This window comes from Stylophora pistillata, chromosome 4 (genome assembly GCF_964205215.1).
Source record: "Stylophora pistillata chromosome 4, jaStyPist1.2, whole genome shotgun sequence".
NCBI lineage: Eukaryota > Metazoa > Cnidaria > Anthozoa > Scleractinia > Pocilloporidae > Stylophora > Stylophora pistillata.
In genome coordinates, this window is record NC_142522.1 from 37981229 (window position 1) to 37995329 (window position 14101).

At 40.2% G+C, this 14101-nt stretch overlaps 1 protein-coding gene across 1 annotated transcript; it reads left to right on the top strand.

Moving 5' to 3' along the window:
* Positions 1 to 345: 345 nt before the first annotated feature.
* On the top strand, positions 346 to 13990 carry LOC148733612 (uncharacterized). Its single transcript, XM_088758011.1, has 6 exons — positions 346 to 1601; positions 2227 to 2393; positions 2642 to 2889; positions 3703 to 12148; positions 12333 to 12448; positions 12886 to 13990. Exons 1-6 carry the CDS (start codon positions 1307 to 1309, stop codon positions 13007 to 13009), a joined length of 9396 nt encoding a protein of 3131 aa, XP_088614137.1. The 5' UTR covers positions 346 to 1306; the 3' UTR covers positions 13010 to 13990.
* The last annotated feature ends 111 nt before the right edge of the window (positions 13991 to 14101 follow it).

Here is a 14101-nt window from a genome sequence, read left to right on the forward strand (position 1 = left end):
TCCGTGCGAGGCATGGGAAACATGCGAGGCAGCCCGCGAAAGTCGGTAACGGCAGAGACTCGTTTACAGTTCATTTTCTCCTAAGTTTTTCTGGTTTCGGGAGCAGTGTTAGTAAGTGATTGGATCATGGGGAGATTTATCTTGTTTGATCATCTCAGTTTAATCCTTTTATTTATCGCATTCAAATTTACGCTAGGGTAAGTATTTCATGAAATTATATTTAGTCTTACTTTTGAAGTGCTTCACTGATTTGATGTCGACGAGTGTAAAGTTTGTTTGAAACAAGGGAACGAGGCCTTACTCTTCATTACGATCCACCCCCATCAACGAAAATTTGTATTTTCATTTGTTTGCTAAGTTTACCCCACAACCAGCTATTCGTTGGGAGACTGAAACTATGTTTTGGGTCTTGCCTTGCATTCCTAGCTGCTTCGCTGCCTTGTATATTGGTCACACTCGCTTTGAAGAAAGCCAGCTGGCATAACTTCATCTTAAGAATATAGTTCAGCTGTAAATCTAACAACTCCAAGGCAAAATCTCCGACAAACACCCCTTATATACCAAGAGAAGAGCTCCACTTTCAGCAGATGATTTTTATCTACGCAGTCATCACCGTCAAAATCATCAAAGTCGTTCTCTGGGGATGAATGAAAGGGAAGCCTTAACCGGTTGCTTCAATGGATCTACTCGTGGCCGGGTAAAAAAGCAATTGGAATTTTGCAAAGGTACCGTTATAGGATTATGAACAGAACGGAAATAAATCCTTTTTTCATTCAAGAAGTTCATGTCAGAGTTTGTCTAGTTATCAAAAAGGTCCGGATTTTTCGCCCACACACTTGACTACCGTCTTTATGTCAAAGAACTTGAAAACGGCTGAGTTCCTCTTTGCAAATAGATTTCTCATTTTTTTTTACTTATTTTCGAAAGGAAAAACTTTCGAAGTTTTCATAGTTGTACAATTTGGACACAGAATTGTTGTATTCATTGAATTTATTAACAGATTTCTCCTGCGCACGAGCTATCGAAGGTTTCCTTGCTCTATATGACGAAAGACTCGTAAGAGATGTTTCCATGGATTTTGACTCAAAACAACTTCATTTGCATCAGCTATCGGTGCGGTCAGTATCGAAACTCAGAGCTTTGGAAATTTGGATTATTTCACGGTCCTATTTGAGAAAAAAAACTGTTTAAAACAAACCAAAAAAAAACAAATACTGAAAAAACCAAAACGCAAAAAGAAAAAAAAGAAAATTTTATTGAGTTTAACAGTTTTCATCGAGCGAGAGAAAACCGCGGGTGAGACGCGATGGCTTCGTGGCTTCTTCCCGGAAAGAAAAGCAACCAAAATCATGATGTTCTTCCACCTCTGCAACAGAAATCAAGAATACCAGTCAAAATTGCTCACCTAAGCCGCGAAAGCGATGGAAGTTTGGATAAAAAAGTACGTCTGCATAAAGATTCAGACAAAAAACTTCAAAACAAGCTGTCATCGCGGATTCCGATTGTAGTCGATAAGAGGGAGACCAAAGTTAATACTAAGGATAATCTTCCCAAGAATGTCAAAACTACACGAGGAGAAAAAGCTTTTGGAAGGGATTCAGGTATGTTCTTTGTTCAGCAGTTAGCTGGCTTGATTTTTTTCATTCAAGTACTACATAGGAAAAATTGAAAAGATATGAATTAACGGCTGGAATTTCTAAATCACTTGTATGATACCACACGCCGTAGGAAAAATGAACAGGAGTTGAGATAATTTGTCTTGAATTTTTGCGAAAACCATGCTATACAGGGTTGTAAAAGACATTGTTCAGTTCAATGTATTTGATTTTTAAAATTTGCTGGTAAGACTTATTTTATCTTAAATTCTCACTGATGGTAGAGAAGATTGTTACGGGCGGTCATTTCATTTCTATTTATTTCTTTATTTACTCAGCGCTTTATTTTCATTTATATTCCTTTACTTTTCTTTATTTATTTTCACTTCGATTAGGATGGAGCTCTTCCCCAATTCGTAGTGATTTTGATCGAAAAAGAGACAGAAGAGAGGCTGTTATAGGCCATCAGCAATCTCGTTGATTTCAAGCCACAAACTCATTTGATGCTCGTTTGCACAAACAGGACGCAGATTCCTGCATTTAAAGCTTCACGACTTTTTCTAAGTAATTGTATGTCAGTGCCTGATTTTTTGTTAGAGGAAATTAATACGTGATCCTAATATGATAACAGGTATTAACCTAAAAGAAACTCAAGGAAAAAAGGACAAGAGGAAAGCAAGTGCCATTCCTTCGACCACAGCTAAATATGGCAGTTACTGGCCCGCTAAAGAAACGACTTCAAACATCAGGGGACGGGTACCAAGACAGCTTGCACTCCTAGAGACAGAGGCGAAACTGGTAAATCCGATCTAAAAAACGTCGATGATTTAAAGCGATAGTGAAATGTTTTTCGAATGTCACGAGTGATGTATCTCATAATGAAAACGGTCTCTACTGGAGGACCTGGAACTTAAGTTAAATTTAAATACCTTTCTGAGAAGAAAAGTGACTGAGCCATAAAAGAAATTACCGTGGCTTATTACTCGCGTAGATCGCGAATTCCGGATTCATTTCTGCCGATTGACACTAAATTCTTAAATAAACAGGTCTGCAGCGATGAGAAAGAACCACGAGAAGAAAGCTCAGCTAGTGAGGTGTCACCCGCAGCCAGAACGGAAGACGTCACGCCAGATTTTAAATTTAACGTTACACCTGTACATGAGGAAGAGCTCTGTATGGGGGCTGAAGCAAATTTCAGTGGCAATGAGTTTGGCGACAACTTTGAACGTCACTCAAAATCTAGCGACGAAAAAACAATGCCCAATGCGCCGCCATGGCTAAGAGAGGAGTACAGGTTAGTTTTCAAATAACTTTTTTTCTGTTTTTTATCTTCAAGCAGTCCCTTCTTTTCGGCAAAGTCCGTCGCACCAATTCTTGCGCATAACTTCCAGAGGTCGGCGCGGCGCGCTAACATCAGTTTTCTTTTGTTCTGAATTTTTTTTTAACTCGTGCGACCGACTTTGCCGAAAAGGAGGGACTGCTTAGTCCCTTCATTTGCAGTCAGTTAAGTCTAGTTTGTGGATTTCATTTCTGAGGCAAGTAAGGTAGGGTATGCACAAGATATTATTTAGAAACCGTAAACTGTACACAATGCAAATGCAGAAAGTAAAGCCGGGCGGTGGTTGAATTCATTCTGTTCAACAAACGATATCTGTGAAACAAGGCGAGGGCCCGAGTCCCATGAAAGCATAAGATAATGTTTCTCGAGTTTATCTTTATATACTGACCGCATTGCAACATACTTGTGAGATTAGTTTGTAACTTATCACTTGGTATTTCAAACCTGGTAGATATATAAAGTAGATATATAACATATTTCCAAAACTTCGGAAGCATAATTTTATACTTAAGTTAAGTAATTAAATAGCGCGTGTCATAGATTGTCTGAAGGTATCAGTAAAATTGGCAGTTGTCTTATTTTTGTTAAGAAAACGATCCAAAATTTTCAATGTCTAAAGGTTTTGCTCAATTTTAAAGTGGTGATATCCGAAGTTCCCAATTTTTTTGATGAAGCGTTTTCTTCATACTAATGATCAAGTTCCCTTGGGTAGTTTACCATTAGAGCCTTCGATAAAGTTGATCAATATGAATTAATTTTTTATTGCAGGGAGAGAGAAGAATTAAACGATGACATAAACATCGTGAAAGATGACACTGCCGTTCCAAGCGCGGCAAAAGACTTCAGGCTTGAACCAGAGTTTGATACAGAGGATAAACTGGACAAGAATGGTTTGAGCGAGGAAGAGTTGGACTGCAGTTCTTTCACTGAGTCCAGCGGTTACAAAAGAAAAATGGCTGAGCTAGATGAGAAATCCAGACGGCTCAAGGCACAGTTTGCGGAGGAAAACAGACAGGCTATTGAATCTATGAACAAGATAGTGGAGGAGATCAAACAGAGCCAGGCAAGGGAAGATACCATCACAAATGAGATTGAGGAGATGCGACGGAGACAGGATGATATAAAAGGCGACCTGAAACGTCTTGATGAGATGGGCCAAAGACGAGAGCTCGAAGACAAAAAATGGAGAGAGAAGATGGACAGAAAGAAGATGAAAGTTGCACGTAGATTGGCGAAGATAAGAGCCGAACGACGTAAATATCAAGAAGAGACAACTGATGAGAGTGGCTCAAAAGAGGAGCATGATCAACCGGATGAGAACTTAAATGAAAATCCAGTGGACGAGAAATGCAAACACTTCACCATGGAGAACGAAACTGTTGTAAGCGAAGACATTGATAACAAAGTGTTATATGAACCTCACGAGATCAAAGAGTACAAAAGTGTAAAAGAGCTGGAAAAGAAGCGGAAAGAACTAAGACGATTAGAGAGACTGGAAAAGAAGGCAATAAAAAGAGAGAAGTTAGAACAAAGTGGGCGAAAGAAAATCGAAAAACAGAAGCGAAAAGTTGCTCGCAAACTCGAAAAACTCTCGGCTAAGAGTTCAAATATCTCGTACGGAAATTCAGAAGCTTTTAAATGTATAAATCAGCCCATGGAGACTTCGAATACTACAACGAAGGAGACGTTTGATGAAACACCGAGCGTCAGCACAACTAAACCATGTGCCGCTAAGACTTTAGATGGCACAGAATCCAAGCAAGTCCAAATGGCTCACTCTCCTGGATTGCTTACCTATGGAGCGGAGTTTGAGAAATTTGAAGAGAAGTTCACTAAGGTTGAAAATAAAGAGCATATAGCTTCCGATTCAGGTGCACCCACTAAAGTAGGATTGGAAGAGGAGTCGTACAATAACGCTGCGATAAAAAACCAGAAGGCATGTAATTATTCTGACGAACAGAGAAAGAGAGTCGATGACAATACTGATGCACAAATATTGTGCTCGGGGAAGGAAGACACACTTAATGACATATCTGTAGAACAACTTAGCTTGGAAGAAGCCCTAAGCCTTGATCAAGAAGGCAGTGATAAAATTCAAGTGGAGCTTGAAAGTAAAGGGTTTCTTTCAGACGACTCTGCACCAGTTTCATCAAGAACTGGATGTCAAGAACCCTTCAAAGAAGATAAAGAGAAACTCCACCTGGGCGAACCTGTTGCAATGAGTCACGTAAGGTATTTCCCTTCGCCTGATTGCAGCGGAAATGATGAATATTGCATAGAAGACGAACCTGTTGACAAAGATGTCTCGGTTTCAAACAGCGAAGAAAGCAACGGCTATGGCGACTATAAGCTCGACCTTTTCAGCGGCTTTAGCCCAGTCACTAATCAGACATCTTCCCTGATACGAAGGACGTCTGGTAGATTTACACTGTTTGGCCGGCAGCCGTTGTGGCGCTCACCTGAAGTGGGAGAGGGCAATCCAATATTGGAAGATTCAGACTTTGTAGTCGACGAATCAGTGGACAGCGAACACACCAACCAAAATTATAGCAACAAGGAGGTGTCTCAAAAATTAGAAAACAGATCCACCGAAAACGAAGAGACTAGGGGCGGGGATCAATCGAAATTAATGACCGAAGGAAGCCATGGCCATAGCGGTGTTACACTCGCGCAAGTGAACTGTCCAGTCACTTACCAAACTACTCCCCTGACAAGAAAAGTCTCAGGAAAGTTTACACCGTTTGGTCTGCAACCGCTGTACTGCTCACCTGAAAAGGTAGAGGATGATCAGACATCGAAAGACACAGATTCTACAGTCGACGAGTTAGTGAACAGCGGGCATAGCTACCAAAATTATTATTACAAGGAGGTGCCTCAACAGCCCGAAAACAGATTTACCGAAAACGAAGTCAAGTCAACTGATGACGTCAACGAGACTTGCTGCAGCGACGTCCCCAATGGATTTCAAGAGGCGCCTACAGAAATTATTGTTGCTTGCCCTGATGACAAAATAGATAAAAATTCTGACTCTGAAATGAGTTGCGGCGAAGAAACTCGCCGTTCTTTTAAGACAGACCCGTTCGCCAATGTCGTAAAAAAAACCGGTGATAACAGCCGTTGCGAAAAGGCTCCAGTTGAGCTTATACAAGAAGAGGTGATATCTTCGTCAGCGAGTCTAGCTAAATGCTCTTTAGCAGATGAAAATGGATACAAGAATGAGAGACCTTTAAAAAGCGTAGGAAGCTATAGCCAAAAAGATGTTACTTGCGATCCATTTAAGGACAGTAAGCAGGTTACTAGCTCATCTGTCCCCTCACCTGAACGAAGAGCAGGCAGTGAAACGTTGGAAGTTACGGCCTCTACAGCTGATGCATTAGAGGTTGATGAGGACAGCAAACGCAAGCGAACTAACTTGGAGGACTCATTTTTTCGTAATAACGAAAGGGACGTCTGTGTGCAATTAGAAGAAAATTTGACTGCAAATGAGCTGAAGTCATGTTATGACGTTAACAACACATCCTGCAACGACATCCCTGAAGAATTAGAAGAGATACTTTTAGTATCATGGATTTCCACTCATGCTGAAGAAGAGAGCGTTTACAATACGGACGCGCAAGTAATTTGTGAGGAAGAAGATAGTTGTATCTCGAACGTTGACGCATTATCCACAACCTGCCGTGAAGATACCTCAATGGGAGCTAATAAAACCAAAATGGAACGCAGACAGGAAAACGTGGTGAGTGGTCGAAGCGGAAAAGTTTACAACGTCGATGAGATGATTGATGACACAGACGCAGCTGTAATCTCGGAGAAATTCCGATTTGAAAACCGTGATTCCCTTTCAGACAAACAAAGTGAACGTGGGCGCTTAGAGATTGAGAATACATCATCACTTGGTAACTACGAGAAGGAAACTCAACAGCTCGAAAATGAATTGGCTGAGAAGGAAGACAAGTCTTGTAATAATGCCGAAGATACAGTTTATAATGATAGACCCAAATGGATAGAAATGGCGCACACACAAACTTGCGGGGAAAGAAAAGCTACTCTAGATAACTCGTCTCCCGTTAAGAAAGATGACAAAGACACAAAGGGTTTAAAGAGTAGCTTTCAAAGTAGCGAAAAGCAAAAGATAAATGAAAGCAAAGAAAATCCTTGGAGAGAAACCGAGGTCCTCGTTAAATCTTCTGTTGCCTCGTTTGATGACAAAGAAAGAAATCTGTCTTCGATTGACCAGAAAGACGACTCCATCCTACAGAACAAAACCAAAGCATGCAACTTTGATAGGTTGAATAACAAAAAAGGGAAGAAGGTTTCCGTTGGTAAGGCAAAGTTTTTTTCGGACAATGAAAATTCGATTGTGGAGGAGTTTATTGATGAGTTTGACCGTTTTCTTGATGAAGTTGAAAGAGAAATACTAACAGAGGAAACCATGTCTCATATTTCACACAGCGCTGAGAGTGAAAACAATGAGAAAAACGTTCATGAGCGATCGGTGGCAGCTGTCGTAAACATTTCTGAATATTTATTTCAAAAAGAGTTGTTCAAGGCTTTGGAAACTGCTATACCCGACAATAGAAAAGAATATACATCGCAATCGGAAGAAAAGTCCTTAGAGGAAGAACTCGAAGAGAAAAGGAAATATATAGCAGAGGATACCTACCGCTTTGAAGATGTTGTCGAGTACAGATATGCCATTGGAATAGCCCTTAAAGAGTTGAATCGCATAAACTCACTGTTAGTAGAAGCAGGAGAACAGTTGCTTGGCAGGAGGGGAACATACGGACGTTTTGCTGTACAAGGGGATACCGAATCGGGCACAGCAGGGCTACTTAACAACATTAGTTTACTCAGTGATACCGCTGGAGACGTGATGAAAGATTTCAAACATGTAATTCAAAGGACTGAGCAAGAGCCAAAGCTCCACAAAGAAAAAGTCGAGATGAAATTTGCGCAACTCAAAAGGGAAAATAACGATCTCGAAATGCAGATTAGCGTCATAAAGGAGAAACTTGAAACGTACCAAAAGAAAATAGCAACCCTGCAGGCTGACCTGGACGATAGCCAAGTTGAAGTAAAGCAACTGGTGTTGAAGGAAGAATACAAAGAAAGAGAGCTGGTAAATTTAAAACGTGATTTCCAGAACAAGGAGGAAAAATGGGAAGAAGGTAATGGAACCGTGGAAAAGGTTATGGCGGATATTAAAGAACTATGGGATGATGTTGATTACTTAGAGGAAAGCTTAAAGAACAGTCGAGAGAGCAATGAAGATCTGAAGTTTCAGGTTGATGAGCTGAAGATAACGATAAAGGAAATGAAGAAGGAGTATAGGATGGAACACAGTCGCGGTGGATGCGGACATCTACGCGAGGAGGTAGAATTACTAAATGGATCCCTGAAATTGAAGGAACAGCGAGTTGTTCTGTTAGAAAGCCAAGAGGCTAGACAGTTTGCTCAGCTCGCAGTAAAGGATAAAGAATTGAGTGATCTTAACGAAGAAAATCTGAAGATAGTCATCAAACTGAAAGATCAGGTTGCAAAGTTAAGCAGAGAAAATTCAACACTCACTGCGGAATTGTTAAAGATGTCAGGGAAGAACGATCCAGTTGGTGAAATGAAGGAGGAAACGTTGAGCATTATAAAACAGCTTAGGAAAGAAAAAGTTAAGTTAAACGAGGAAAAAAATACGCTAATGTCAGAAATGTCACAGGCATATGCGGAGATTGAATCTTTGAAGAAAGTAAACCATCAAGTGTCAAATGTGATGAGGCAATTTGAAGATGAGCTTGTTAGGCTCAAGAAAGAACATTTCATGACAGATGTGCCGGCTGTATCAGACAACGATAATCGTTGGAATGAGGTAAAAGACGAGATGTTGAGTGTTGTGCGTCAACTTGAAAATAAAGTTTCGAGACTACTGAAAGAAAACTCAACGCTAATTGAGGAACTGTCAAAGGAATCAGAAAACAAGAGGCAGTTGCATGAGACATCAAAGACTATGAACAATCTTGAAGATGAAATCGCGAAGTTACAAAGAGAAAAGTCCACATTATCCACGGAACTATCGGCAAATGAATTTGAAAAATACTATCAGCTGTATGAGTTAAGATGCGAAAAGTCGAGAATTACAAGAAAATTTGAGGACGAGATAACAAAGTTAAGGAGAGAAAACTCCACTTTGACCGCAAGACTATCTAAGCAGTCCAAAATAAAGGACAAGTTCACAGAACTGAGAGAACAAGTAGTGGTCTTAAATTGTAACAATACTGTTCTTAAAGAAGAGCTAGCGAAAGCGAAAAATAGGTCGGCGAACGATTTGGAAAGTGTGCTTAATGATAACTGTGAACTCGCTCAAGATGAAGAGCGTTTAAGTGGAAGCCAGAACAGGAAAAGCCCTCAAATCAAAGTTTTAAAGAAACGTGTCCATCGATCTGAAAAAGAACTTAGTATCTCAAGAAAATTCCATAGACAAAGGGGTCTGGACTTCGAAGAAAGGCTACCGAGCGATTTCGAAGGAGATGTAATAAGTGTAGGTGATGAAGAGGTTAATGGAAAGGATACTTTGGATCCTAATCGAGAAGTCACACTGGACGAAGGTCAAAAGTATAAAGTGCAAGAAATGGAAGAAACCATCAGAGATCTACGACAAACTTTGCAACAGACAGAAAGTGATTTGGAACATGCAAGCAGTGCTTTGAGATTGAAGACAGAGAGGACAGACATTTTGGAACGCTACATGGGAGAAAAGGAAGAGATTCTCACGATGACAAGCCAACGACAAAAACAGAGAGAGCAGGACATAGACCAGACTAAAGGAACTTTGAGGTGGCAGAAAGAGGGACCTGAGGAGCTTAAGAATCAGCTAAAAAATCTAACTGAGGCAGGGGGGACTTCAATGAAGTGCAAAGAAAAAGAAGTGCAAGAAGCTTACTGCTGTCTCAAGGAGCAAGATGAAACGATCAAAAATTTACCCGAAGAGATAACGCAGGAAAGGTGTGGCAAGGACTGCCTCGAAGTACAGTTTGAAAATTTGGGAAATCTTGAGACTCACATACAAAGAATGGAAGACATAAACAGAAACACGTTTCATCCAGTTGACTCTTTGGTACGTGAACTGAGACAAGAAAGGTCAGAAAAAGAGCGTTTGAAAAGGGCTATGGAAGCTAAAGAGCGTAGTTCTCACGAAGAGAAAGAGCTTAAGAAGACACTTGAGCAGCTAGAGAATCAGTTACGCGAGAAAGATAAGCTGACAAACGCCACTCTTACTTCTCTAAAAAACAACAAGAGGTCACTACAGGAGGCTAATGACGCTAACAATATGTTAACTGAATTGTTGAAACGGGAAAAGTCAGAGAAAGAGAATCTGAGAAGGGCCTTAGAGGCGTCAGAGTATAATACTGATGAAATAAACAGATTGACTCGGAAAATTGGAAAACTCGAGAAGCAATTACAAGAGATGGGTGATCAACGGGAGAAGACTTTAAGGTCTATACAGGAAAAAGAATGGTCATTAGAGGAGGCTCATGATAAGATCAAAAGGTTAATTCTAGAAATAGCACGAGAAAAGTCGGACAAAGAGTATTTCAAGACGAAATTCGAAGCTAGAGAGGGTACTGCTAAAGAGGAGAAAGAACAATTGGCGAAAACAGAAAAGAAGCTACGAACAATGAATGAAAGGCAAGACAGGGCACAAGCATGTCTTAAAGCTAAAGAGCAGAAATTGGATAAAATGCACCATGGAATTGAGAGAAAAGTTAATAAAGTTAAGGAATTAACGAAAGAGCTCCAAAGGGAAAGGTCTGAGAAACAAAGTCTTAGAAATGCAGTAGAAAAAGCTGAATCAAAAGCTCAGCAGCAGAGGGAGCTACTGGATGAGAAAGATAATGAAGCGGACAAACTGAAGGAGTTAGTTTTTGATTACAAGGAAAAGATTGAAAACCTCAACACTAACTTGACAAAGCTTAGAAAGGAGGTAGAAATCGCCGGAGAGCTCTTGGCTTATAGAAATTTTGATGATAGAAGTTTGCTGTTCACAATGGGAATAGAACATAACTGCCTGAAGCTCATTAAAACAGAGACTAACAGAAATACACAACAGCAGAGTTTGTTAATGGCACAGATGGGAAAAAGGCTGAGTAACTTGGTACAAAGACAAAGAGAAGCGTACGCATCGAGCCTGGTAATGAAGAAAAAGGAGGCCCATATAAAGAGAGTGTTGGAAAAATTGAGGGAAGATCTGAATGAGAAAGAAGAATTTATGGAAGACTTAAAGAGTCGTTTTCAAGACAGTGCTAACGAATGCTCGTCCATACGACGACAGCTTGAACATATTCAATGCGAAAATGTTAACCTCAAACAGCGTCTAGGAGACAAGGATGAAAAAGTAAGAATGCTCGAAATAACTACCAAACAACTAGAGGAAGATCTTCAAAAGACGCAAAAGTGTTTAAGAGAAAGGGAAACCTACTTAGTTGACGCAGATGAGACCCTGCAATTGAAATGCTCACTTCTCACAACTATGGAGGCCAAATTATCTCTAAGGAACAAAGAGATTGACGAATTGACTGAAGCAAATAAGGAAAAAGGCTTAGAGATGACTCGCATCGAGACCACCCTTAGAGAAGTGAAAAAAGAGCTAGATATTGCTGCATCCATTATCGAGAAGCAAAATAAACAATGTGCTAACCTTAAGACTTGTGCAATGAGAAAGACCAGAGACGCGGAAGGGATCCAAGACAAATTGAAACGCTTGACAACTCAACTTGAATGTAGCAGGAACGAGAAGTCAAACCTGCACAGAGCAGTGTTAGCTGCTAGATCGCGCCTGGAAAATGAGAGGTTCTTCGTTGAAAGAAAACAGAACGCTTTACAGGTAGAGGTGAACATGGGTTTGAAAGAATTTAATGCCAGAAGTAAACAATATTGGGATGTGAAGATGGACCTTCGGGAGGCTGCAGCTCGGATCTCCATACTTGAAGATGAAAAGGTAGAACAAGAAGAAAACTTAGCTTCCTTTAAAGGAAAAGTATCAGGAGAACTTGACCTGTTAAAGGAGACACAGCACGCGGACAATGAAAAGTTGAGTTCGCTTCAGTTGACGATTGGCTCCGCAGGACGTGAGATGGCCAAGCTGACAAAGGAGAATCAAAGGCAGTTCAGGATTGAGTTATTGCACAATGGGCTCGAAAAAAATTCTTCTAAGTCATCATGTGAGGTGAGATTACTTCTTTGCTATGCGGGAGACGCAAGAGCGAGCGAGGACGACCCGAAAGCGCGTGACGCTATACCATAAAACTTCCACAATTTTTAGTTTATTCAGTGTTTGGAAGGAAAGGGCGGAAATTTTGGCATGCACATTTTTCAAACATGCAATTCAGTTTTGTTTATATCATGTATAGGAAAGCACCTCTAGCACCCTGGAAACCAGGAGAGGAAAGGCTGCGTACGAGACAACATTTTTGGAAGATAAGAACAATGTGGCAGCCAGTAGTCAGGGAGACATTAAAAGCAAATGGTCAGTGATATTTTGTTGTTTCTGAAATGTTATAGTAAAGCTCATGGTAAAGTTGCAACACTCGTTACAACTTTTTCAATTTTTTCTTTTCCTTACTTTTCACTGTTGCTAACTCGCAATTGAGCCTGCGCAATAAGGCTGCTATTGAAGAGGTGGAGGGGAAGGGCGAAGAGGTTGTTGGTGTAATCAAATAAAGTTCGGACACTCCTCGGCTTTTTTATAACAAGGTTCAGATGAAAAAAGCAAATCTGATCAAAATCTTTAAAAGAGGTCTTGGATCCTAACGCATTACATGTTTTATCACTGACGTATTAGCTATTGTCAGATAATGCGATTATCTTTTAAGATATTTCCATACTTTGCTCAAAGTTTTACATGTCATCTTTTAATGGCCGATTTATGTTAATGATGAAAAATTTTCCTACTTTTCATTGCAGGGCGAATACCCCTAGCTTTGAGAAACGTTTTGAAACAAGAAGAGATAGACATTTCAACCGCGCCAGTACTATCGCAGCACTCGGATCTACTAATACAGTTTCGATCCTGCTCTGCGATGGTTAACGTTTTTCAGGAGAACTTACCTTTAGTATTTCTGTTCATTATTGAAAATTTTGCATACAATTGATACAATCGCGAAATTCATTCAAGAGGGAGTATATTTGCCTTTCTGTCAAAATGAAAGTACTATCCATGCATTCGCGCTTTGGAATTAAGTGTAAATATAGTGAAATATTTTAAAAGTTGTTCGTCTTTGTTCTGTAGTAGGAAAGGAGCCAGTACATAATGGGTGAAGTGAAGTAGCAACCTTCTAAATGCAATCCTGGGGCCCTAACTCTGGGGCGGATCCAGGATTTAGTCAAGAGGGGTTCGGAGAATTCTCCCCCTCCGGAGGGATCCGAGATTTTTAAAATTAGGTCTTCGGAAACATGATTTCGAGCGTTCTGCGTGAAAATTTAGGGGTTTCGACCGAACCACCCCTGGATCCGCCCCGGTAACTTGGATTCTACATGGGTCTTACTGAACCCTCCGGTCCTTCTATTCTCGCAATGATCAATTTGGAGTTCTCTCTCAATTCACGTCAGATCAGTTATGGCCCAACTAATTTCTTACCATCTTCTTCTTTAATTGGACTTCATTTGCATAAAGGTGCACTGAGTGGTTTGGTTATAAAAAGATTACAAAATGAAATTAACTGTTACTTACGAAATAATGTCTGAAATAGGTTCCCAAAAAAAATTTTTATGAAGCAGCTCAGTCATCTCATCACTTCAAAGAGAAAATTTCAAAGAGGGTAATTATTTTTGTTTCCGTTCCAACTTTCGGCAGAGCTCTAGAGCGAAGACAATATTGCGTCTGTAGGGCAGATTAAGATGAGATGAGAACTCTGGAAATCTGTCTTGTAAAATCGAACGGTTTCCACTTCTGTAAATTTGTTTTAAACCACTCACAATAGGTTTAGAAACCCCTAAAAAGAGGAAACACAAACTACACGCAGGATGTTAACGTACCTGGAAGTAGCTTGACTCAGAAAAAAGGAAGGATTTGCAAACTACACGCAGGCCGGATGATGACGTACCTGTGAGTAGCTTGACTCAGAAAAAAGGAAAGGAAGGAGAAAAATCAGTTTCCAGCATGAAGCGTAGACAATAAAGA

What these genes read in the sequence shown, in the direction of transcription:
- LOC148733612 (XM_088758011.1), top strand. Translation starts at nt 1,307, where the DNA reads ATGGCTTCGTGGCTTCTTCCCGGAAAGAAAAGCAACCAAAATCATGAT. An exon ending in AGCTTTTGGAAGGGATTCAG is followed by an intron (nt 1,602 to 2,226) that starts GTATGTTCTTTG and finishes ATATGATAACAG; the next exon opens with GTATTAACCTAAAAGAAACT. An exon ending in TGGCTAAGAGAGGAGTACAG is followed by an intron (nt 2,890 to 3,702) that starts GTTAGTTTTCAA and finishes TTTTTATTGCAG; the next exon opens with GGAGAGAGAAGAATTAAACG.